This window comes from Neoarius graeffei, chromosome 24 (genome assembly GCF_027579695.1).
Source record: "Neoarius graeffei isolate fNeoGra1 chromosome 24, fNeoGra1.pri, whole genome shotgun sequence".
In the NCBI taxonomy this organism is placed as follows: Eukaryota; Metazoa; Chordata; class Actinopteri; order Siluriformes; family Ariidae; genus Neoarius; species Neoarius graeffei.
Window position 1 is genome coordinate 60,630,118 of NC_083592.1, and position 26,065 is coordinate 60,656,182.

The 26,065-nt window shown below is 48.6% G+C and overlaps 1 protein-coding gene across 5 annotated transcripts in view; it reads left to right on the top strand.

Annotated features, from left to right (window-relative positions):
* slc2a11b (solute carrier family 2 member 11b) overlaps positions 1 to 26,065 on the top strand; it is a 104,105-nt gene that overhangs the window by 65,156 nt on the left and 12,884 nt on the right. For 4 of the 5 annotated variants that reach the window (XM_060907579.1, XM_060907582.1, XM_060907580.1 and 1 more), the window contains exons 2-9: positions 8,414 to 8,516; positions 9,518 to 9,678; positions 17,728 to 17,852; positions 18,015 to 18,144; positions 18,665 to 18,813; positions 19,104 to 19,291; positions 19,405 to 19,515; positions 19,744 to 19,845. In XM_060907579.1, the coding sequence (XP_060763562.1) occupies positions 8,499 to 8,516; positions 9,518 to 9,678; positions 17,728 to 17,852; positions 18,015 to 18,144; positions 18,665 to 18,813; positions 19,104 to 19,291; positions 19,405 to 19,515; positions 19,744 to 19,845 (984 nt within the window). In that variant the 5' untranslated portion in view covers positions 8,414 to 8,498. The remainder of the gene's footprint in view (positions 1 to 8,413; positions 8,517 to 9,517; positions 9,679 to 17,727; positions 17,853 to 18,014; positions 18,145 to 18,664; positions 18,814 to 19,103; positions 19,292 to 19,404; positions 19,516 to 19,743; positions 19,846 to 26,065) is intronic. The other variant, XM_060907583.1, reaches the window with a different exon arrangement.

Sequence of the window (26,065 nt, forward strand, 5' to 3'; positions counted from 1 at the left end):
GGAAGGGGAACTCCAACCCCTCGAGCCAGTGCCTCCACTCCTCCAAGGCTAGTTTAACAGCCAGTAGTTCTCAGTCACCGATGTCGTAATTCCGTTCGGCTGGGGATAGCTGGCAGGAGAAGGAGCATGGGTGGACCTTGTCATCACTGGCCCTCTGGGAAAGTATAGCTCAGACCCCTGACTCAGAAGCTTGGTCAGGGGTGAGAGAGGTCCAGCCACCCTGCTGAAGTTGTGAATGAAGCCCCTGTAGAAGTTGGCGAATCCGAGGAAGCACTGGAGCTCTCGACTTGATGGGGTGGGCCAATCGGCAACTGTCTCGAGCTTGAGGGGGTCCATCTGGAAATGATGAATCCCAGAAATGAGACAGAGCTCTGGTGAAATTCACTCTTTTCTGCCTTGACGAACAGCTTATTCTCTAGCAGGCTCTGTAGGACCTGCCGAACGTGACCCCGATGTTCCTCCAGGGAGCAGAAGAGCAGGATGTCATCCAGGTACATGAAAACAAAGATGTTTAGGAAGTCCCTTAAGATGTCATTAATGAGTGCCTGGATGACTACGGGCACATTGGTCAGGCCGAAAGGGACCACAAGGTACTCGTAGTGACCAGTGGTGGTGTTAAAGGCTGTCTTCCACTCGTCCCCCTCCCTGATCCTGATGAGATGGTATGCATTGCATAGCTCTAGCTTGGTGAATAGCTTGGCTCCCTGGAGTAGTTCGAAGGCCGTGGTCATGAGTGGTAGTGGGTAGCGGTTCTTGACCGTGATGGCATTGAGACCCCGATAGTCAATGCAGGGGCAGAGTGTCTTGTCCTTTTCAATGAAGAACCCTGCCCCTGCTGGGGAGGAGGAAGGGCGGATGATCCCAGCTGCCAGCGATTCAGTGATGTACTTTTCCATGGCTTGTCTTTCGGCGGGAGAAAGAGAGTAGAGGCGTCCCTTGGGTGGTGCTGTCCCGGGCAGGAGGTCAATACCACAGTTGTAGGGTCTGTGAGGAGGGAGGGACACTGCTCGGGTCTTACTGAAAACTAGTTTAAGGTCCAGATATTCTGGAGGCATGTGAGAGAGGTCGGGAAACTCGCTGGCTGAGGGCTGTGGTGGTTTGGCGGGAGGCAGAGCGGAGTTCAGACAGGAGGCCAGGCAGGAAGAACTCCAGCCTAGGATGGTGTTATTAGTCCAGTTAAGGTGGGGATTGTGCTGCGTTAACCATGGTAATCCTAGGACGATGGGTACGTGGGGATTGTTCATGATGTGAAGCTGGATGGTTTCTGAGTGGTTACCAGAAATCCTTAGGGTGAGTGGGACGGTAAGGTGGGTGATACTGGTCAAGCCGGTGCCATTGAGTGTCAGGGCAGTGAGAGGGACGTCAAGAGCAAGTAGCTGGATTCCCAGATGCTTGGCAGTGGCGGAACAGATCAGGTTCCTGTCCGCCAAGGTCCTGGAGGTGGTAATGCTGGTTGTCAAGGATAATGATGACAGGAAGTAACAGACGATTAGCAGGGGACTGGCTCTGAGCGTTGCCCACCAGGGCCCCTTGATTCACTGGTGGGCTTGTCCTTTTAGTGGGCAGGCTCGGCAGATGTGTCCCAGCTGACTGCAGTATAAGCAGGCCCCCGTGCTCCACCAGCGATGTCGTTCCTCTGCTGACACCCAAACCCGGTCTACCTGCATGGGTTCGATGGACGCGGCGAGAGGTGGAGAGGAGGCGAGTCTGGGGCGGTTCTTCTCTCTCCTCTGTTGCTGGATCTGAGTGTCGATGCGGTTGGCAAGGTCCATGAGGCTGGAGAGGTCTGATGGCAGTTCCCGCGATACCAATTCGTCTTTGATGGCGTCGGACAAGCTGTGCAGGAATGCGTCGATCTGGACATTCTCGTTCCAACTGCATGAAGTCGCCAATGTCCGGAACTCGATGGCATAATCCAAGGTAGACCGGGACCCCTGCCGCAGCTCCATGAGCTCTCTGGCTGCCTCCCGGCCGGACAGAGAACGGTCGAAAGTTTGCCTCATCTCCTCAGAGAAATCTTTGAAACTGGAACAAAAGGGTGCATTGGCATCCCAGACTGCTGTTCCCCACTCTCTGGCCTTGCAAGTGAGGAGCTTTATTATATATGCTACCCGGGAGCATTCTTTGGGGAAGGCCAGAGGTTGCAGCTCTAGGGTCAACGAACATTGAGACAAAAATGATCTGCAAGTACCTGGTTCTCCATCATAGGGCTGAGGCTCTGGAAGTCTCAGTTCATGGAGAAAAGTGGTGGCAGGAGCTGAAGTAGGAGATGGCTGAGCAGGGGTAGGCACGGCTTGACAGTGCTGCATCTGCATGGCAAGAAGGTTGAGTGCGTTGGACAGGGTGGCGAGGTTCTGGGTAATTTGTTGTAGGTTTTGTTGGTGGGTCCTGAGGAGAGTCCCCTGCTGCTGGATGACCGTGTTCCACTCGATCCATGTTGGCCAGAACATACTGTTAGGGTGGGTGGAGGTATGGTGAAGTTAGGATCCACAAGCAGAACACAGACAATAATCCAATAAATAATATGATTTAATTCAGGGAAGAAAGGGCGTGGCAAAAAGGTAAGCAAACAGGACAAAAAACAAATGGCAAAAATAGTCTGGGCAAAAATAGTCCAGACAAAATAAAACAAACAACTTGACAAACATAAGACAGGCAAAGACAAAAACGCTGGTGCAAAAAACCATGAACAAGAAAAGACCCTTAGTGCAAGAAACCATGAATCTGAAATAACCCTTAGTGCAAAAAAACCACCATGAACCAGAAGAAAGCTAGTGCAAAAACCATGAACAAGAAAAAGTCACTAGAGAGAAACAACCATGAACAGTAAGAGAGGTACAGAAATGGCTCAAGAAGCAAACGAGACATTCTGGCAAAGTCTGAGTCTGAAAACGGCTTATTTATACACAGCAGTGAAAACCAGGAAGTGAATACGGATGAGAGGGAATTCCTGTCCCAGATCCAGATTGGTGCTGGCGTGAGAGATCCGTAATCTCCGGAGTGGATGTCCGGGGCGGAGTATGACAGTTCCCTTAACTCCCACAACATTTTCTAGACTATCCTAGAAGAATGGAATGATCAATGGTATCAAATACTGCACTAAGGTCAATCAACACAAGCAGCGAGACACAGCCCTGATCAGACGCCAACAGCAGGTCATTTACTACTTTAACCAGAGCTGTCTCTGTGCTATGATGAGGTCTAAATCCTGACTGATACATTTCATGGATGTTATTCCTATGTAAATATGAGCATAACTGCTGTGCCACAGCTTTTTCAAGGATCTTGGAGATAAAGGGGGGGATTTGATATTGGCTGATAATTGGACAGCTGACAGGGATCAAAGTCAGGTTTTTTAATCAGGAGTTTGATAACTGTTAGTTTAAAGGATTTGGGTACATAGCCAATCCTAAGAGAAGAATTTATTATTTTCAGAAGCAGTTCAATTACTTCAGGTATTATCTGTTTGAATAGACGTGTAGGTAAGGGATCTAGTGCACAAGTTGAGGCTTTTGATGCAGAGATTAATGAAAGTAATTCAGTTTCTCTAAGGGGAGTGAAACATTCTAATTGCTGATCTGATACCATTATATTGTTAACTACAGGGTCACTTACATTGTCTGACCTTAAATTAGTAGTTTGAATTTTTTGTCGGATATTTTCAATTTTCTCATTAAAAAATTCATGAAGTCGTTGCTACTACATACTGCAGGTGTGCATGTGTCTATAGTGGACTTATTCCTGGTTAATTTTGCTACAGTATTAAATAGGAATCTAGGATTATTTTTATTATCTTCTATTAGGGAGGAGAGATTATGTTGATCTAGCAGCACTAAGAGCTTTTCTATACTTCAGGAAGCTCTCCTTCCACACTAATTTGAATGCTACCAATTTTGTTTGACGCCATTTACGTTCCAATTTGCGAGTGGTCTGTTTTAAATTGCAAGTGTCATCACTATACCAGGGTGCTAATTTTTTTTTTTGTCTCTGACCATTTTCCTTTTAAGAGGAGCTACATTATCTAAAGTATAGCGGAACGTTGACTCTAAGCATTCAGTTGCCTGATCAAGTTCTGCAGGGGCTGACAGTGACCCAATCAAAGTTGATAACTCTGGGAGATCATTTATAAAGCTCTGTGCAGTAGTTGACATGAATGTACGTTTAATCAGTAGCATGGTGAGGTGCATATATTATTACTCAGACATATTTTGAATGAGATGAGATAATGATCTGAGATAACTTCAGACTGTGGAAGTGTGACTACATTTTCTACGTTTAACCCGAATGTTAGCATTCTGATTAACCCCTACTGAATCTAAAATGGACACAAATGTTGTTTTCAAAGGGTCTTCTGGGTTATCGAAGTGAATATTAAAATGTCCAACAACTAAAGCTTTGTCTAAGGAAATAACCAGGTCTGAGATAAAATCTGCAAATTCAGAACGAATTTTTTATTGATTAGGTTACTGGAACAAACTCTCTGAGTTTTTCTACTTTTTTGTTGAGCTCGGGAAACAGACACAGTCTCAATTTAGTGGACCCTGAGTGACGACTCTGTGCAGCTAGCCGACAGTTTAGCCTGTTCGTCTGCTCCCTGGCCTTGGCTCTGGATTGCCAGAAATTAACTAGACCTGTTCTGAGATTATGACCTATGCTGCAAGAAATGAGAGCAGCACCTTCCCAAGTGGGATGGATACCGTCCCACCTTAATAGGCCAGCAGTGCCCTCAAAATTAGTCCAATTATCTATAAAGCCCACACTGTTTTCAGAGCACCACCTGGACAACCAGCAATTCAGCGACCATAACCTGCTGTAAGCTACATCGCCATGCTGCATTGGGATGGGGCCAGAACATACTACAGCATCGGACATCACCTTCGCTAATTTAAACACCTCTACAAAGTTACTCTGAGTAACCTCAGACTGACGAAGGCATATATCATTAGCTCCTACATGGATAACTATCTTTGAGAACCTGTGCTTGCCTAGGACCCTAAGATTACCTGCTATGACCAGCACCCCGGCTCCCGGTATACACCTGACTAAAGCTGCTGGTGCCCCTAAAGGCCTAGCTAATTTCACGTGCCATATGATAGAGTCCCCTCTCACCAAAGCTCTTTCAGGTTCCCTACAGAAACTACACTGTTCTCATTCTCACTGGCCTTCTCTAAAGTCTGGATATGCACCTCTAAAACTGCAATCTTCTCCATCAGAGAGCAAACTAATCTGCACTTTTCACAAATAAAGCTGTCACTAATGACGGAGGAAGAATGACTAAACATCCTGCACTCAGCACACTGAATAAGGTGGTGTGCCATGATGAAAGGATTCACGTACCTTAATTGAAGATCTGTTGATATTAATGCAGATCCGACGTGGATGGCTTCCGCTTGTGGTCTTTACACAGGAGAAAAAAGAAAGCTTCCGGTCTTGGCATTCTTCTGAAAAAAAAGAAAGAAAAAAATGGAAAAAGAATCTTCAAGCAAGTCCAGTTGCTCTCTTTTACCACCCACAGTTTAGTATGACCTGGATGACTGAGAATCTTCACAGACAAAACCAGAAAAAGGAAAGCGAAAGTGCAAAGTACAAAAAGGAAAGTGAAAGTACAATAAAAAATGAAGAGGATATTGGAAAATTATTTGTAGAAAGAATAAAAAAGAGTAGTGATTAATGCCAACACTTACGGAAAAACGATTCATTGCAAACAACTCAGAAACCAGGAAGTGCATAGCACAGAATGTGCATGCACCAAATCAAACAACCAACTCCCTTCTTATCTTTCTTTGAGGAACATTGTTTTTAAACATTTCACTAATTTTCTCACACATTTGTTGATAAACTGGATATCCTCAGCCCATCTTTACTCCTCAAAGACTCTGCCTTTCCTGAATACTGATTTTGTACCAAATCATGATTACAGTCACCTGTTGACATCAACTGTTTCAAATCAAGTCAAGTCAAGTTTATTTGTATAGCGCTTTTAACAATAAACATTGTCGCAAAGCAGCTTTACAGAATTTGAACAACTTAAAACATGAGCTAATTTTGTCCCTAATCTATCCCCAATGATGAAGCCTGTGGTGACGGTGGCAAGGAAAAACTCCCTCAGACGACATGAGGAAGAAACCTCGAGAGGAACCAGACTCAAAAGGGAACCCATCCTCATTTGGGCAACAACAGACAGCATGACTATAACATTAACAGTTTTAACATGAAGTCAGTTTCGTTGATGTTATAAACTCTTCATTGATGGAAATGTGAGTGCAAAACTGTTCATGGTAACTGCAGTCCTAAAGTTAGCAAGTCAACTGTAGTCCTCAGTCATAAAAGCATTACTGTAAGAGTCCAGAGCGTCCTCCAGGTGTAACCCTCAACTGTCCTCATAGGGCCATCCTCCATAGGAGCGATGCGATAAAACTCCAACCAGACACAGGGCACCAGGATGGATCAGGCAGGTCCGAGGGGCAGAAGAGGCCAGCATCTCAATCCCAGGACCGACATGTAACTCAGAGGGACAGATTGGGGGGGGGGAGAGAAAACACAGGTTGTTAGGTATGCCCTAAAAATGACACAAGTATTAAATCTGTGTGGTAAGCTTGCAGAGATGAGAGTCTTGACATCAGGCATAATACACAACAATGGCATAGTAGTAGTAGTAGTAGTAGTAGTAAAACTTTATTGTCCCCCGTGGGGGAAATTTCCTTCAGAAAATGAAACGTTAGACATGAAAAACCAGTCAAAACAAGCAAACACTCACAAACCCCATTTTGTTGCTACACATATACCCAAGACGCCACATTTATCCCAATACATGACAAGACATTGGACAGATGTCAGCCATCAACAATCAGTCAACAATCCCAGTTTATCCATAGCATTCCCATAGCATAAGAGCTGTACAAAGCTGCAAGGGTGGTAAAAAAATAAATGGTAAAGCTATAAAAATAGCATACCTGCTCAGGCCAGCTGAACAGGGGGATGCAAATTAAGATCTACATTTTTGTTTCACATATTTGTTAAAAAGGCTAATGGCTTGTGGGATAAAAGATTGCTTCGTCCTGTTTTTAAAAATAGCGGGGTATCGGAATCTGCTGCCTGATGGCAGCAGCTCAAAAGTATAAAATAATGGATGTCTTTCATCTGTTAAAATTGTATCAATTTTACCAAGTGATCATTCCCTGTATATGAATTCCAGACTTTTCTGATTTGTGCCCATCAGCTTGCTAGACGTTGTTACCAGTTTCCTAAGTCTACCTTTTTGCGCCTCTGTTGCATTGCCAAACCAACAAAGAATCCCAAAGGTTAAAACACTCTCCACAAAGGCACTGTAGAACATCTTGGCTATTCTGTTGTCAACCTGAAATGAAACCAATTTTTTTAAAAAGTGAAGTCTCTGTTGTCCTTTTTTCTGGATCATTTCTGTGTGCTGCTCCCACCGCAACTTATCATCTAAAACTACCCCCAGATACTTGTACTCTGTGACTGGCTGTATGGGCTGTCCATTGATGAAAGTACAGCTGGTTAGCTTATCCTTTCTGAAATCAATAGACATCTCCTTTGTCTTCACGGTATTGAGAAGCAGGTTGGACTTGTCACACCAGTCAATAAACTCTTGTAAAACAGGGCCATGGTCTTGTTCGTCCTCTTTCAACAAACTGACCAATGCTGTATTGTCAGCAAACTTAATAAAATGTCTATTAGGGTGAGAGCTAAAACAATTATTAGTATATAAAATAAACAATAAGGGAGATAAAACACACCCTTGTGGCGATCCAGTATTAGTGAGGATTTTATCAGAGAGGAAAGAGCCCACTTTCACCTGTTGAATTCTCTGACTCAAGAAATCTAAAATCCAGAGAATCAACCCCCCATCCAAGCCAAAGTCCACATGCAGCCTCTGAGCCAGGATGAGGCATGTTAATATGGTTAAAAAATATCATGACCTGCTCTGGCTGGATGCTTGATTGGGTGATGGGAGCACACTCCTCAGCAATGATGGGATGCAGATGGGACCCTTAGGGCTGGCCAAGACAATTCAGTTACATTTCACCGGGTCTGGGACATGCGACAGAATGTCTGACGGCCGATTCACATCATTATTTAATTGTTGTACCTCATTACTCACCCTAAATTTCCCAGTCCCAAATTTTTTGGAATGTGTTGCAGGTCTGAAGCTCAGGAATGGATGGATATTAACAAATTAAATGAAGTTAACCAAGAAAACATGAAATATCTCAGGTTCATTCTGTCTGCAATGAAATACAAGTCAAAGTACATTTACAAATCACTGCTTTCTTTTGGTTTTGTTTGCATTTTCCACACCGTCCCAACTTTTTCTGATTTGGGTTTGTATATTTTTGACCCTGGGTGTATAATTTTCACCCTTATTCTCTTCGTGTGTGTACTTTGTCAGGTTCCCAATAAGAGACTGCTCATGGTGGTTTGGGCTGCAGGAATTGGAGGAACTTTTCAGTACGGCTACAACATCTCCATCATAAATGCTCCAACCAAGGCAAGTGCGTGTGCGATTTGTGTTATTCTCAGACGTTTCATGTGACACACACACACACACACACACACACACACACACACACACACAGAGAAAAGGCTACACAGCAAAATCCCCAGTGTTGAATTAACAACCAGAGTGTTGATTTAACTAGCCTGGGCCCGCCCATCCTAAGCGTGACACAACACGAGGGCCTGTTGCGAGCTTAGTCTGGCCAGGCAAGCTATCTACAGCTCTTCCAAGCGCCCGAAAAATCGGGAACCAATCAACTTTGAGTATCTCCAACAGCCCTGGGTAGAGGCGTGTTCAAGGCACTGACGTAGTAGAACTGCGACCGGAAGCCATAGATTGTTTACAGAATCTATGCTGGAAGCGCTTCATTCACGCTTCCACATCTATTACGCATAGATGCTGTATTGAAAGCATTCAACGGGAAGTTTTCATTGAAAACGGAGCAAAGAGCAGCCCTGGAGGTATTTATTGAAAGGAAGGACGTTTTCGCCTTGCTCCCGACCGGCTTCGGTAAGAGTTTAATCTACCAGTTAGCCCCGTCGTGTCGCATATGTTAGAGGAAAGAGTGATGTGATTGGTTTAAGCTTCGTCACAGCCTTTTCTGGCTTCGACCAGTAGCAAACTGAGGCATTTCAGGGAGGCGGGTCAACCACGGGCTCTGGGAAACGGTTGGGCTTAATATCTTGGCCAGACCAATAGCTCGTAGAGCTTTGCAGTCGCGTTAGCCAGACTATGATTTAACACCCTACTGTGTTTATATAGGTCCAATTGGACACAAATTAACTCTGAAAGTGTTAATTCAACACTGAGGAATTTGCTGTGTATGACAATGTTGTGATGGTGTACCATTATATTTGTGTTGGTGTACCATTATATTTAATGGTACACCATCAAAATTATATTTAGTGTACAATTATTGTGATGGTGTACCATTATATTTAAATTGGGTATATAGTTGGTGTAATCATATACGTGTGTGTGTGTGTGTGTGTTCAGGAAGTGCACCGATTTATTAACCAGACATGGATGCAGCGTTATAACACAAACATCTCAGCAGAGCTCCTCACATTGATCTGGTCCTCTATTGTCTCTGCTTTCACCATCGGGGGATTAGTAGGAGCTTCAGTTGGAGCCTCACTCACGGTGCGCTGTGGAAGGTGAGTGCTAATCACACACACACACGCACACACCCCTCCATACAGAAGTAGCAGCCATTGCTCCACAAAAAAGCCAGAATTAATAATTTGTCTCTCTTTCCCCTCATCCCTGTCATTGTTATCATCTGCTTATGAATTTGTTTCTGCTGCACATCAACTTATAAATGAAACCGTTAACACTAACTTCAGTGGCCTCCATATTTACTTTAGTATGAAAGCGTGCTGCGTGTGATGTCTTTGTTCTAGAACCTGATATCCGCCACATTTAAAAATAATGCAAACAGCCAAACAAAAAATCGGATCTGAGCAATAAATCCAAATTGACCACTGAGGCTTGCAGTGTGAATGTAGCCTTCATGTCTTGATTGAATGGATCACATCAGGTCAAGAGCTGAGATGAAAAGCCAGTAGAAAAAAATCGGCCCCCTATGGGCCCATGTGGCTCCTGCTTATAAATAAAATAGTTTTCTGATCCCATGTCCATATATATATATATATATATGTCAGGGACCAAACAGGAGAGGAGATCAAATGCGCTCAAACCACAGTTTATTAATAACAGGGGAAAAGGGAGTTGGGAGAATGTGTGTGGGTGAAGTCCAGTGGCAGGAGAACTGAGAGACAGGGATGGCTGGTGGTGACATCTGAGGTCTCCCATCCAAGTACTGACCAGACCTGGCCCTGCTTAGCAGCTGAGATCTGACAGGATCAGGCATAGTCAGAAAGGTGTGGCTGTAGGTTGACAGTACTTGGGTTTCAGGCAGTCTCCCAGCAAGCAGTACCACAGCAGGCAGGAGTTAGAGAGCAGGACCAGGCAGATGGAGAGGCAGGCGAGCAGCAGGGCTAAGCGAGCTGGAGATCAGGTGAAGGTACAGGAGAGGCAGGCAAGAGGCAGAGTTGACAGAACGGAAGGCAGATCAGGTTACCGGGGCTGGAGAGCAGACAGAGTAAGATGGAACAGGATAATTACAGGAGTCAGAGTAGTTGGAACACAGAGCAGGTTATCAGGCTGAGAGTTGCAGACGATCTGACACAGAAGTTTGGGAGGACTGCAGCTTAAATACACACAGGGGGGAAGCAGGTGATCGGCAACAGCCAATGACAGTCACTGAAAGATAATAAGAGGAAGTGAGTGCGGGCATGGCCGGTAATGCTGAGTGGAGATGTTACCTGAAGAGAGAAGCCCACAGGTGGGACCATGACAGAACCCCCACTCAAGGGATGGGTCCAGAAGTCCCTAGCCACAGATCCACAAAGACGGGCAGGAGGAGGGGGAAGACCGGTGGAGGGTCAGAACTCCTCTGACCGGTCAGAGTCCAAGGCCTCAGGATCTGGTTCAGGATCAGACTCAGGGACAGTAGCAGTGGGTGCATCGTCATTCCGACAAGGCCCCTTTGGTCGGCCCCTCCGGTTGGCCGGCTGGTCCGGATGCAGGCGGTGAAAGGTGCTGATGAGGGTACAGTCTAAGATCCTCCCAGCAGGGACCCACATGCTCTCCTCAGGACCATAGCCCTCCCAATCTACCAGGTATTGGAGGCCCCTGCCCCTGTGCCATGACTTCAGCAGTCGCCAGACGGAGTAGACCGGGCCACCATCGATGAGACGAGGAGGAGGAGGAGAAGGTGCAGCTGGGACCAGCAGGCTCTCATGCACTGGCTTGATCTTAGAGACATGGAAGGTGGGGTGCACTCTCATAGACTTGGGCAGTCGGAGCCGGACAGCAGACTGGCTGATTATCTTCAGTATAGGGAATGGTCCGACGAACCGAGGTGCTAGCTTACGAGACTCCACCTGGAGGGGCAGGTCCTTGGCAGATAACCACACCTTCTGGCCCACCCGGTAGGTGGGCACAGGCGTCCTCTGCCGGTTGGCTCCAGTAGAGTAGCTGGTGACTGACTTGAGGAGTGCAGCGCGGGCTTGAGACCAGGTGTGGCGGCATCGGCGTGCATAGGTGAGGGGAGCCGGGCAGGTGACCTCTTCCTCCTGGCTGGGGAACAGGGGTGGTTGGTAGCCATACACGCAGTGGAATGGGGACAGCCCGGTGGCTGAGCTGGTGAGGGAGTTGTGAGAGTATTCCACCCACAGAAGGTGCTCGCACCAGGCCCTAGGGTTGCGTGACGCCATGCACCGAAGTGCCTTCTCCAACTCCTGGTTAGTCCGCTCCGATTGGCCATTGGACTGGGGTCAGAATCTGGAGGTGAGGCTGGCGGTGGCCCCGAGTAGGTGACAGAACTCCTTCCAAAAAGAGGAGGTGAATTGCGGCCCCCGGTCTGAAACGATGTCCTTGGGCAGCCCATGGATGCGGAAGACATGTTGCAAGATGATCTGGGCAGTCTCCTTGGCTGACGGTAGTTTAGGGAGGGGAACAAAGTGTGCCATCTTGCTAAAGCGGTCCACGATGGTGAGTATGACTGTCATCCCGTTAGAAGGGGGTAGACCCGTAACAAAATCCAGGGAAATGTGGGACCAGGGTCGCATTGGCACGGGCAGAGGCTGGAGCAAACCGGCAGGGGGCCGGCTGGAGGACTTATTTTGGTTACAGGTAGGGCAGGCTCAGATGAAGTCTCGCACATCCCTGCTCATAGTAGGCCACCAGAACTGTTGGGCGAGCAGGTGGTAGGTGCGAGTGGAACCAGGGTGGCAGGCTAGATGGGAGTCGTGTCCCCATTGTATAACCTGGGATTGGAGGTCTTCAGGAATGAAGAGGCGACTTGCGGGGCATGTGCTGGGGCTGGGTTGGTCAGGGAGGGCTTCCTCCACTCGTTCTTCGATGTCCCAGGTCAGAGCAGCAACGATACAGGAGTCAGATAGGATGGGAGCCGGGTCCTTGGAGGGGGCATCATCCTTCTGGAACTGGCGGGAGAGTGCGTCAGGCTTGGTGTTGCGAGATCCAGGCCGGTACGAAAGGGTGAAATTGAATCGGGTGAAAAAGAGAGCCCAGCGGGCCTGTCTGGGGTTGAGTCGTTTGGCGGTGCGGATGTATTCTAGATTCTTATGGTCTGTCCAGACCAGGAATGGGACTACGCTCCCCTCCAGCCAGTGGCGCCATTCCTCCAGGGCAAGCTTGACAGCCAGCAGTTCCCGATTGCCTACGTCGTAATTGCGTTCGGCCGGCGATAGCCGGTGGGAGAAGAACGCACAGGGTTGGAGCTTGTTGTCATCCGCAGACCTCTGTGAGAGCACTGCCCCGACTCCCACATCTGAGGCGTCCACCTCAACGATGAATTGTCGCTCCTCATCAGGCAGCCGGAGGACAGGAGCAGTGGTGAACCGAGCCTTGAGGGTGGCAAAGGCTTTGTTGGTGGCCGGAGTCCAGGTGAAGGGCTGTTTGGTGCTGGTCAAGGCAGTGAGGGGTGACGCAATGGTGCTGTAATTATGAATGAATTTCCTGTAGAAATTTGCGAAGCCCAGGAACTGCTGAAGCTGCTTTCTGCTCTCTGGTACTGGCCATGAAGTAACTGCAGAGACTTTGGCAGGGTCCATCTGGATGCTCCCTTCTGCCACAATGTACCCCAGGAACCCCACAGACTTGGCATGAAACTCACACTTCTCCGCCGTGACGAAGAGGGAGTTTTCCAGGAGACAACGGAGCACTTGCTGGACATGCTGGGTGTGTTCGGACAGGGTTTTAGAGAAGATCAGGATGTCATCGAGGTAAACGAACATGAACTTGTTCAACATATCTCACAGGACATCATTCACCAGAGCCTGGAATATCGCTGGCGCATTGGTAAGGCCAAACAGCATCACCCGGTATTCATAGTGACCGGTGGGGGTGTTGAACACAGTCTTCCACTCGTCTCCCTCCCTTATCTGAACCAGGTGGTAGGCATTCCGGAGATCGAGTTTGGTGAAGATCGTGGCTCCCTGGAGCAGCTCGAAGGGGCGCAGGGATCCATCCTTCTTTTCCACGAAGAAGAACCCAGCACCGGCGGGAGAAGAGGATGGACGGATAAGACCGGCAGCCAGAGAGTCACTGATGTAGGCCTCCATCGCCTTCCTTTCCGGGGCGGACAGAGAGTAGAGACGACCCTTGGGTGGTGCAGTGCCTGGGAGGAGATCAATGGCGCAGTCGTAGGGCCGGTGGCAGTCCTTGCCCCATTCTCTTATCTTTCCAGTGGCCCAGTCGAGGTGAGGACTGTGCTGGCAGAGCCATGGATAGCCCAGGATGAGACGTTGGCTGGGGGAACGGAGCAGGTGAAATTGGATGGTTTCGTGGTGGTTGCCTGACAGAGTCATCGGAACAGGGGCAGTGAGGTGGGTGACGGTGCCAAGGAGATGGCCATCCAGTGCCCTGGCTGGAATGGGAGAGGATAGGTGATGGCTTCGCAGACCCAACTGGCGCGCAAGCTCAGTGTCCATGATGTTAGCCTCGGCGCCAGAGTCCACCAGGGCGGCCAGGGTGTGGGTGGAATCCAACAGACGAAGGCAGACTTGGAGCATAGGTTTCTGGCTGGTGGAGGATTGGATGGTCATTGAGCCCAGCCGGGCCCCTCCTATGTCCGGTGAGCTCGTCGCTTTTACTGGGCAAGAGGCAGCACGGTGACCTTCACCCCCACAGTACAGGCACAGATGGGAGGTGATCCGATGCTGGCGCTCTGCCGGGCTGAGGGAAGCACGGCCGATCGCCATGGGCTCTGACTGGTCCAGAAGGCTTGGCGGAGAAGCAGCAGGAGACGTAGAAGGGGCTGGGTTACTCCGTGCGCTGGTGACTGGCTGATTGTGGCGGGCCTTCTCTCGTCGACGGGTCCGGACCCGGCGGTCAATGCGGACGGCCAGGGCAATGGCCTCATCGAGTGTCGATGGTTGTTCGTACAAGACCAAATTGTCCTTCATGTAGTCGGCCAGGCTGTGCAGAAAAGCGTCCACCAGCGCCTGCATGTTCCAAATGCTGCGCCAGGCCAAGGTCCGGAAATCGATCGAGTAGTCAGCCACTGTTTGTCCACCTTGGCGAATACTCATCAGTCCTCCGGATGCCTCTACTGATGACGAGCCCAGGTCGAAGACCTTGGTCATCTCTGCTGCAAGCAGGGAGAAGGAGGCACATGCCGGTGTCCGGCGTTCATAGTCTGCAGTCCCCCACAGGCGTGCGCGGCCAGTTAGATGAGTGATGATGAAGACCACCTTCGCTGCCTCCGACGCGAAGGTTCTGGGCTGCAGGTCGAACAGCAACTGGCAGCTGGTCAGGAAAGCACAGACTTGGGAGGGATCACCGTCAAAACGCTCCGGACTGCCGACCTTGGGTTCCGGGGCATCGAGTGTAGCAGGAGCACCTTCCGGAGCTGGAACGTCAGCGGCGGGTATGACGGGGGCTGATGCAATGAGGGGCTGCAGTGGTTGACTCGGAGGAGCAGCTGGAGTGCTTGGTCCAGTCGTTGTTGCTGTTGACCAAGCTGGATCAGGGCTGTAATGTTGGCAGATATCCGACTGACCTCCCCTTCAGTGCGCTGCAGCCAGTCTAGGCCAGAGGGCTTGGGCGCTGACTCCATGTAGTGGTCGGATCGTTCTGTCAGGGACCAAACGCGTTCAAACCACAGTTTATTAATAACAGGGGAAAAGGGAGTTGGGAGAATGTGTGTGGGTGAAGTCCAGTGGCAGGAGAACTGAGAGGCAGGGATGGCTGGTGGTGACGTCTGAGGTCTCCCATCCAAGTACTGACCAGACCTGGCCCTGCTTAGCTTCTGAGATCTGACGGGATCAGGTGTAGTCAGATAATAAGGTGTGGCTGTAGGCTGACAGTACTTGGGTTTCAGGCAGTCTCCCAGCAAGCAGTACCACAGCAGGCAGGAGTTAGAGAGCAGGACCAGGCAGATGGAGAGGCAGGCGAGCAGCAGGGCTAAGCGAGCTGGAGATCAGGCGAAGGTACAGGAGAGGCAGGCAAGAGGCAGAGTCGACAGAACGGAAGGCAGATCAGGTTACCAGGGCTGGAGAGCAGACAGAGTCAGACAGAACAGGATAATTACAGGAGTCAGAGTAGTTGGAACACAGAGCAGGTTATCAGGCTGAGAGTTGCAGACGATCTGACACAGAAGCTTGGGAGGACTGCAGCTTAAATACACACAGGGGGGAAGCAGGTGATCGGCAACAGCCAATGACAGTCTCATCTCATCTCATTATCTCTAGCTGCTTTATCCTGTTCTACAGGGTCGCAGGCAAGCTGGAGCCTATCCCAGCTGACTATGGGCGAAAGGCGGGGTACACCCTGGACAAGTCGCCAGGTCATCACAGGGCTGACACATAGACACAGACAACCATTCACACTCACATTCACACCTACGGTCAATTTAGAGTCACCAGTTAACCTAACCTGCATGTCTTTGGACTGTGGGGGAAACCGGAGCACCCGGAGGAAACCCACGCGGACACGGGGAGAACATGCAAACTCCACACAGAAAGGCCCTCGCCGGCCACGGGGCTCGAACCCGGACCTTCTTGCTGTGAGGCGACAGCGCTAACCACTACACCACCATGCCACCCCCAATGACAGTCACTGAAAGATAATAAGAGGAAGTGAGTGCGGGCATGGCCGGTAATGGTGAGTGGAGATGTTACCTGAAGAGAGAAGCCCACCAGTGGGACCATGACAATATATATATTCTATGAGGCAGTCACCACAAAAATGAAGCATAATCCAAAAATTAACAATTTAAAAATCACAGAAGTAAAATATGCCAAGTATCTGTACTTTATAGTATTCTACTCTTACCTCTTACAGTTTTCGAAACTGAACCCTCCAAACTGAGGCTGACATACACATGCTGTCACCATGACCCAAACTCTTATTTCCTGGAAATGGCCTGGCGCTAGAGCTCAGTGGTCTCAATACTGTTTTTGACAACTTCCTGTAACAACTCAGAAGTGCGTCACATCTCCAACACACATGGGACCACAGGCTGAAGAAGGCGAGGAAAAGGGGACGACCTGGAGTAGATTTTAAAATACGAACACACTTTCCCTCAGTAATAAGCATAAACATGTCTGAAAGCGATTTCTTTAGTCTAGTCCATTTATTTCGAATGATGAACCAAACTGTATACACTCACTGGCCATTTTAATAGGAACACCTGTATGCGCATGCGCAGTGTGCGACTGTTATATTCATTCTTACATTCTTACAACACGATGACATAGTGGCTACAGCCTCTATGAGCCTCTATGCAGCCTCTATGAGGCAGTAGCCACAAAAACAAAGACATCAACCCAATCCCAATCCCAACCCCTTTGGACCTACCCCTAGTTTTAGAGTTCCATCGACTGCATAGCGGCCTTTCAAAATGGAGCTACAAGGGGTAGGAGTTGAAATCTTTACAGAGGAAATGGGACACCACTCATTGCATCATCAGGAGCACACGATGTAATGCACCAGTGATGAGGCATTCCTAATCTGGACAGAAGGGTTTCTGTTTGTTTCTTTTTTATTGAACAAACATTAAACAACATACAATAACTTGCAGAGACTATGTAAGTATTTTATAAAACAATAAAAATATTATTAACATAAAAATAAAGGCAAGGCCTCAATAAAGAAAAACCCAAAATAAAATATGGGGAATTTGTATTTTTAAAAAATCATATTTACACCAGTTAGCCATAAGTTTATGATCACTGACAGATTATGTAACATTGATTATCTCATTACAGTGGCATCTGTCAGGGGGCAGGGTTTATTAGGCAGCAAGAGAACAGTCAGTAGTTGAAATTGATGTGTTGGAAGCAGGAAAAATGGGCAAGTGTAAGGATCCGAGTGACTTTAACAAGGGCCACATTGTAATGGTGAGATGACTGGGTCTGAGCATCTCTAAAATGACCAATCCTGTGGGGTGTTCCTGGTGTGCAGTGGTTAATACCAAACAAAAGTGATCCAAGGAAGGACAACCGGTGAACCGGCGGCAGGTCATGAGTGTCGAAGGCTGAATGATTCACATGGGGCACGAAAGCTAGCCCATATGGTCCAATCCTACAGAAGAGCTACTGCAGCACAAACTACTGGAAAGGTTAATGCTGACACCTTTCTGTTGAAGCTAATAAAAATCCCTCTTTTTTTCTCAGAAAAAGAACGCTGTTGATCAACAACTCATTTGCTATTTTAGCAGCAGTGCTAATGGGCCTGAGTTCTCTTACTACTGCGTTCGAGCTGCTCATCGCTGGCCGTTTCATCTGCGGGATAAACGCAGGTGACAAAATATAAACAATATAAGCTACAGAGGGAATAACACACATTGTGAAGTAAAATCACACACACGTCTGATATAGCTTTAAAATAACTGCAATTCATACAGTAGTAGTGATATGTGTGTGTGTGTGTGTGTGTGTGTGTGTGTGTGTGTGTGAGATAGGTGTAGGGCTTTGTGTTCAGCCCCTGTACTTTGGAGAGATTGCCCCCCGTGCTCTGCGTGGCACCGTGGCGATGGGAACTTCTATTTTCATCACAGGAGGAATTCTAACAGGACAAGTGATGGGACTGACGTCAGTAACCAGATTATAATTATACAATAATCACACGCAATCATACTGAATATCAGCTCTGAATATCAGCTCTGAATATCAGCTCTGAATATCAGCATGACACAGACTGTGAGTGTAATGTTGCTTTTATACAACAGCTGGAAACAACACATTAATATTCAATAACTAACATTTTGGACTCAATATGGTCAAATATTTTGTTGATTTTTACTCCAGCAACAAAATTAGTTCCCAAAGACACCACAGCTGGTTAGTGTGTGATTTCATGTTACTATGGTAATAGACAGACTCACTGACAGTCTGTCATCATTGTAGTAATGGTTTCATTGTGAATGAACTATTGCTAGATTTGGAATTTTATGTCATGAACACAGATGAAGGGAGTGTAATTTATCATTTTATACAGAATCAGAGCTTCAGTTCTGTTTTAATCTGCATTGTTTAGAATTGAAATGTCATATGCTCTATAGCAGCATATTTGTGTGTGTGTGTGTGTGTGTGTGTGTGTGTGTGTGTTCAGTGAACTGTTGGGTGGAGAGCAGTATTGGCCTCTCCTCCTCATGTCCCCGTGTGTTCCTGCTGTCCTTCAGCTCATTTTCTTGCCGCATTTTCCTGAAAGTCCTCGATTTTTGCTGATCGACCAAGAGGATGAAGCTGCATGCACCACCGGTACGTCAGTTCTGTTCACTCACTGACTGTTCACTCACTGATTCTATTTACACACTGACTCTGCTCACACGCTGACTCTGCTCACACGCTGACTCTGTTCACACACTGACTCTGTTCACTCACTGACTATTCACTCACCGACTTTTCACACACTGACTGTGTTCGCTCACTGACTCAGCAAAATTCTTCCACAAATCCCTGGAAGGGATTCCAAAGGGCCTTGGCTGTGTGTGTGTGTGTGTGTGTGTGTGTGTGTGTGTGTGTGTGTGTGTGTGTGTGTGTTCCCTCAGCTCTGACGCAGCTCTATGGTGGAGAACATTTCCAGGTTGAGATGGAGGACATGCAGCAAGAGTGGATCAGCGCTGAAGGAATCAAGCCCAAAACACCCTGGCAGCTTTTCACTGAGTGCAGCCTTCGCTGGCCGCTCTTCATCATCATCTTACTCAGCACAGCACAGCAGCTCAATGGAATCAACGCAGTACAATAAACACACACACAGAGCCATACAAGTTTTTCCACTCCCAGCTTTTCATGTGTAAATGATGTGTATTACCATATGTGTCATATATAACAGCAGCATCGCTCTGTCAGATTTATTTCTATGCAGCATATGTCTTCAGTGAAGCTAGAATTCCAGCTGAGAATATTCCGTATGTCACAGTGGGAACTGGAGCGTGTGAGTGTATAACAGCACTAACATGTGTAAGTCACAAACACACCATGAGACACAAAACAGTTTAAACAGTTCGTAAACAGTGGAGAACAAAAGTTTGAGAGCACTAGTAAAACTCGTCAAAATTCAATATTCAAGAGATGGTGCACATTTCCCTTTTATTTTTTTGAGCATTTTAACATTCTAAGACTTTCTGTTTATTTCCTGTCTCATTTTTTTTAATCAATGTGGTGTGTGTGTGTGTGTGTGTGTGGTAGAGTTTACTGATTGAATGTTTAGGAAGGCGAGCTCTGATTATTGGAGGATACTCTCTCATGGCTTTGTGGTGTATCTGCTTTACTCTCGCACTCAGCTTTCAGGTAATAAATTCATTTTTGCACAAAATAGTATAGTCTATTATGAGATTAGGTTTTTTTAAATTATAAACTGTGTAATTTAATATAATGTAATATATTATAAATGTTTTGCATTTTCTAAACTGTAACATTTCCAGCTGTTTAGCTGCAGATGTGTTTCTCAGGTGAGCAATAATAAATGAGATTGTAGCAGATTGTACAGGTTATGCCTCCTGTGACACTAACACAGAAGCCTCAGACTGAGATGTACAGAGCTTAAAGCATATACGCAGAGCCATGGCCTCACTTTTGTTTATAAATGTCTTGAGACCTCAAGAATGGCACAGGAATAGTGTAGGACTTTGAGCGGGTGAGTGGAGCACAGAAGTATGGCAGGCCAGAACTGAGTTTCAAAAAGCTCTTTATTTTCAGCTTTTTCAATCTCCCAGTCACATAGACACGCACACACACATCAGTCGTCTGGTTGGGGAGAGAGCTCTTTTCCTCTGCCCTCTCTCTCGTTATATAGGGCACGGTCACTGGGGAAGACACACAAACACCAGTTAACTGACATCAGGTGCAGTGATTCTGTCACTTACCTTCCCTGACTCCGCCCTCCGGTCACAGACCGATGCTTGACCATGCCCCCACTGCCACATACCCCCACCGCCTGACTCAGGCCAGGCAGCTGTCTGGCCTGCAGCCGACTCCCCCCCCCTTGATGGGAGAGGAAGTCCGCCACCCTGTTCACACACTGTGTTCACTCCCCCACCACCTCCTGGGACAGAACAGCCCCCAGCCCTCTGTCCGATGCGTCTGTCTGCAACATAAAGGGGAGAGAAAAGTCAGGGGAGTGTAACAGTGGCCCCACACACACTGCAGCCTTCACCTCAGAGAAAGCCTGCTGACATTGCTTCGTCCACTGGACCAGATCTGGTGCCCCCTTTTTAGTGAGATCAGTCAGCGGGCTGGTGATGTCCAAATAATTAGGTATAAACCTACGATAGTAGCCAGCCAGCCCCAGGAACTGTCTCACCCGCTTTTTGGTCTTGGGCCTTGGGCAGGCCGCAATCGTTGCTGTCTTATTAATTTGGGGATGCACCTGCCCATTGCCCAAGTGGAAGCCCAGATACTGTACTTCCAGCCACCCAATCGCACACTTCTTCAGGTTGGCCATGAGACCCGCTCGCCTCAGCGACCTAAGGACGGCCCTCAGGTGTTGCAGATGCCGCGGCCAGTCATTACTATAGATTATAATGTTGTCTAAGTATGCGGCCACATAGGTGGCGTGGGGGTGGAGGACCCGGTCCATAAGCTGCTGGAACGTGGCGGGTGCCCCAAACAGCCCAAAAGGAAGTGTGACAAATTGGTGTAAGCCAAATGGTGTGGAAAAGGCCATTTTTTCTTGGGATAGTGGACTCAAGGGGATCTGCCAATAACCCTTTGTCAAATCCAGTGTCGAATAAAAGCGAGCCATGCCTAGTCGATCCAGCAACTCATCAATACGAGGCATTGGGTATACATCGAATTTAGACACCACGGTGACTTTTCTATAGTCCACACAGAACCGGACCAACCCGTCGGCCTTGGGAACCAAGATCACCTGGCTGCTCCAGTCACTGTGGAACTCCTCGATGATGCCCATATCGAACATGGCCTCGAGTTCTTCCCGAACCACCTTTTTCTTGTGTTCGGGTAGCTTGTAAGGGTGGCTGCGCACTACCACCCCCGGGGGCGTCTCAATGTGGTGTTCTATGAGGCGGGTGCGGCTGGGCAGGGGCGAGAACACGTCTGAAAATTCGGTCTGCAACTGGGCAACCTCCATGAATTGGGTCGGGGAGAGGTGGTCTCCACAGGGGACCGGAGAGGTAAGCGATGCCAATGTTCCCTTTTGAACCTCCGGCCCCAGCTCCGCCTTCTCCGGAACCAACGACACCAACACCACGGGGACCTCCTCGTTCCAGAGTTTGAGCAGATTGAGGTGGTAAATCTGTAGCGCCCCACCCCTGTCCGTTTGCCTCACCTCATAGTCAACGTCCCCGACTCGCTGTGTGACCTCAAAGGGTCCTTGCCACTTGGCGATCAATTTGGAGCTCGATGTGGGCAAGAGTACGAGTACTTTATCTCCCGGTGCGAACTCCCTAAGGCACGTACCCCTGTCATACAGGCGGATTTGCCATTCTTGGGCCTGCCGCAAATTCTCCTGGGTTAGGTGTGTGAGTGTGTGGAGTTTTGTGTGCAGGTCGATAACGTATTGAATTTCATTTTTGCTCGGTGAAAGTCCCTCCTCCCAATTTTCCCACAGTACATCTAGGATGCTGCGCGGCTTACGCCCATATAATAATTCGAACGGGGAGAACCCCGTGGAGGCTTGTGGGACCTCTCGCACTGTGAATAACAGGAGTTCGAGCCATTTATCCCAATTGTGTGCGTCCTCGCGTACAAACTTTTTAATTATATTCTTGTGGGTGCGATTGAACTGTTCGACTAAACCGTCCGTTTGTGGATGATAAACACTGGTGCGGATCGGCTTAATTCCCAGTAACCCATACAGTTCACGCAGTGTGCGTGACATAAACGAAGTGCCTTGATCAGTCAGAATCTCTTTGGGGATTCCGACTCAGGAGATGACGTGGAAGAGTGCTTCCACAATACTACGTGCTGAGATATTGCGAAGAGGCACTGCTTCCGGGTATCGTGTTGCATAGTCCACCAGAACTAAAATAAAGCGATACCCTCGTGTTGACCGATCTAATGGCCCGACGAGATCCATCCCAATTCTTTCGAACAGGGTCTTGATTAATGGTAGAAGGCGCAAGGGCGCTTTTGGAATGGCCGCTGGATTTACTAACTGGCATTCGCGGCACGCTGTACACCACCTATGGACATCACCGCGAATCCCTGGCCAATAGAACTGGGCCATTATTTGGGCTAGTGTCTTATCCTGCCCCAAGTGTCCAGCCATGGGATTAAAGTGAGCCGCCTGGAATATCAATTCCCGGCGGCTCTTTGGGATCAAAAGTTGTGTGATCGGCTCCTTAGTCTGAGTGTCCTGCGTCACTCGGTATAATATATCCTTCATAATGGAGAAATAGGGGAAGGACAGGGTGGCGTTTGGCTGGAGTGTTTGACCATCGATTACTCTCACTTGGTCAAACGCATGCCGCAGAGTCTCATCTCGTGACTGCTCTAACAGGAAATCCTTGAGGGATTCCCCAAGAGAGGGAGGAGGAGCCTGCTGCTCCTCACTCTGATGCGGAGATGACATAGACAGCTCTGTGACAGCTGCTCCCACCAATGCCACACCGGGACCTCCCCCTGCTGAACTATGGCAGGACCCACTCTTCACTAAATGAGTCATTAACTCCCGAAATCCTGGCCAATCAGTCCCCAATTATCGAGTGGGTAAGGCGAGGATTAACCGCCGCCTTTACACTAAATTTTTCCCCTCGAAATAGAATGTGGACTGACACTAAAGGGTAGTTGTGAACATCCCCATGCACACACAACACCTTCACCAATTGTGCTCCCCCCAATGCCTCATCTTGCACCAGGCTTTGGTGGATTGAGGTCTGATTACAGCCAGAGTCCACCAAAGCCTGATATGTATCCCCTTGGACACTCACCGGTATGCGATACGCTCCGGCCTGATCAAGGGCAGTTCCTGGCGCATCGGGGATCCAGACCACCACACCCACCTCCACTGCCAAGCACTGATGCTGGAGGTGCCCCGGCTCCCCGCAGCGCCAGCAAACCGGCCCGGGGTCTCTCTCTGCACCGGCGCTCTGGGGCTCACTCACCTGAGGGGGGGGGGAGAGACAGACACGGAAGCGGGAAACGGGAGGGCACCGCGGGTGCGGCGGGCCAGCTAGGGTGGAGCCGGCCCCCGCCTCCGCGGTGGGGGAACAGGGCGAGGACGAGACACAGAAGGGGAGAGGGGAGAGAGAGAGAGGAGAAGAGGAGATCTGCAATCCTGCCATTGGAACAGCCGCCAAATGATCCTCCGCCAACTCGATGGCCTGATCCAGCGACGCCAGGTGATGGCACTGGATCCACTCCACGGTCCCTTCGGGAAGTCGGGTGACGAACTGCTCCAGTACCACCAGATCGATGATTCCCTCGGCGTCGCAGTTGTCAGCCCTCAGCCACCACCGACAGGCGTCCCGGAGTTGCTGGCCAAATGCGAACAGCCGGCCGACCTCCTCTAGGCGTAGAGCATGGAAGCACTGGCGTTGTCGTTCAGGGGTGCGCCCCACACACTGGAGGATGGGCACAGTGTGGAAGAGCGCTAGGAAGGCCTCGGGGTCATCATGCGGGCCCATCTTCGTTAGGGTGAGGTGGGGAGGGCCTGCGGCAGTGGAGGTGGTGGACCCCACCAATGCAAGGAGGTGCCAGAACGCCTGACCACCTTCCTGTTGCACCAGCACCAGGGCCTCGAACCTTTGCGCTTGCTCCTTTTGGAGGGCGACCAGCGCCTGGTGCTGGCTCTGTTGGGCCATGGCGAGGTCGTGGATCAGGTCCGTGAAGGGGGAGGATTCCATGGGGCTGTTCTCCTCTGTGCTCCTCCCAAGTTTCAGCACCACTGTAGGACTTTGAGCGGGTGGGTGGAGCACAGAAGTACGACAGGCCAGAACTGAGTTTCAAAAAGCTCTTTATTTTCAGCTTTTCAGCTTTTTCAGTCTCCTAGTCACACAGACACACACACACACACACATCAGTCGTCTGGTTGGGGAGAGAGCTCCCTTCCTCTGCTCTCTCTCGTTATATAGGGCGTGGTCACTGGGGAAGACACAAACACCGGTTAACTGCCATCAGGTGCAGTGATTCTGCCACGTACCTTCCCTGACTCCGCCCTCTGGTCACAGACCGACGCTTGACCACGCCCCCCTGCCACAAATAGTTTTAAGCATTAACAATAAATCTAATATAATAATTTTTACGTTTAAAGTGATTTATATAGGTAGCAGTCTGAGTGAATAACCTCGACGGCCGTAACATCACAGCAGGAAGTCTATCAGTCTCATCGCCATTTCCGCTGTACTAAAACACAGAGCTGACGGCAACTCCGATCCTCCATTTTGAGCTAATTTATCACCATGCCACGTAGATGTGTTGCTGTCCGGTGCAGCAACACGACAGAAGGTGGATTTATGTTGCATTTGTAGGTATCATGCCGCCATTCTGTGTCTAAGGACTACAACTACCAGTCCTCTTCCGCGTGACCTACGTCACGCGTGGGTAGGATCATCTACGTCAGTCCGCCATGCACGCATAAGTCCAAATGGAAGCTCCGCCATTTTGTCTCTCGCGTCCGGTTTCCGAGGAGTCTAGACGCATAAAGAGATGCTCTCAAACCCGAAAACACTTCTTTCTTGCAAGATTCACCATCCAGCGGGTTCTGTGCCTAACCACTGGCCAAGGTAAAAGTCCAGAATAGCGCGATCTTTAAACTCAAGTTTAAATAGCAGAATAGCGCGATTTTTAAACTTAAGTGATGTCACGACTGCAGCCCAGGCAGTTAAAAGTTAAGAAGCGATTGAATCCCTTTTTAACTCAAAAGCGCTGTGCATCTTATTGTGATCAGAGACTTTTCCTCACGAATGCTGAGGTTCGGACCAAGAATCCTCTGCTTTCCACGGGAACCACCCAAGTGCTCCGCTGGACCAGAAAGTTTTCTACGCCTCCATCACGAGCGGCTCACGTGCTCCCATGGCGGGGCCCGAAACTACACCGGCGAATAGTTCTTCATATCTTGCTAAAGGCAGGATTAAGTAAGATTTTGGCATTTGGGCATAATTAAGATAGTCTTAGGAATTTGCTTTTATTTGAAATAGTGTGAATTTAAACCCAGGTTTATCTGTTACACTGTTAGACACGCAGTGTGTTGATTTATTTTGGTTCTATGTTCTCTCAATTGTTTAATAGATAGGCTGTGCATGCTTTTCTCTCTGACTAACACTTTAATTTCCTTATCATACATTTTGACCTTATCAAGGTTTCAGTGAGTTTGGTAATGTTATGAGTGTGGAATCTTTTTGTTACTGAGAAAACATGTGCTCAACAGGCCTGACCAGGCCTGATACACTTTAGACAGCTTCCCTTTGTCTTTAGCAACACGTGCTCAGTAGGCCTCACCAGGCCTAACAAACACACTTTAGCTAGGCCATAGGGCCTTTCACAAACACACACTAGCAACACAAGGCTAATCTAGGCCTCCACCACGTGTAGTTAGCTACACGAGGCT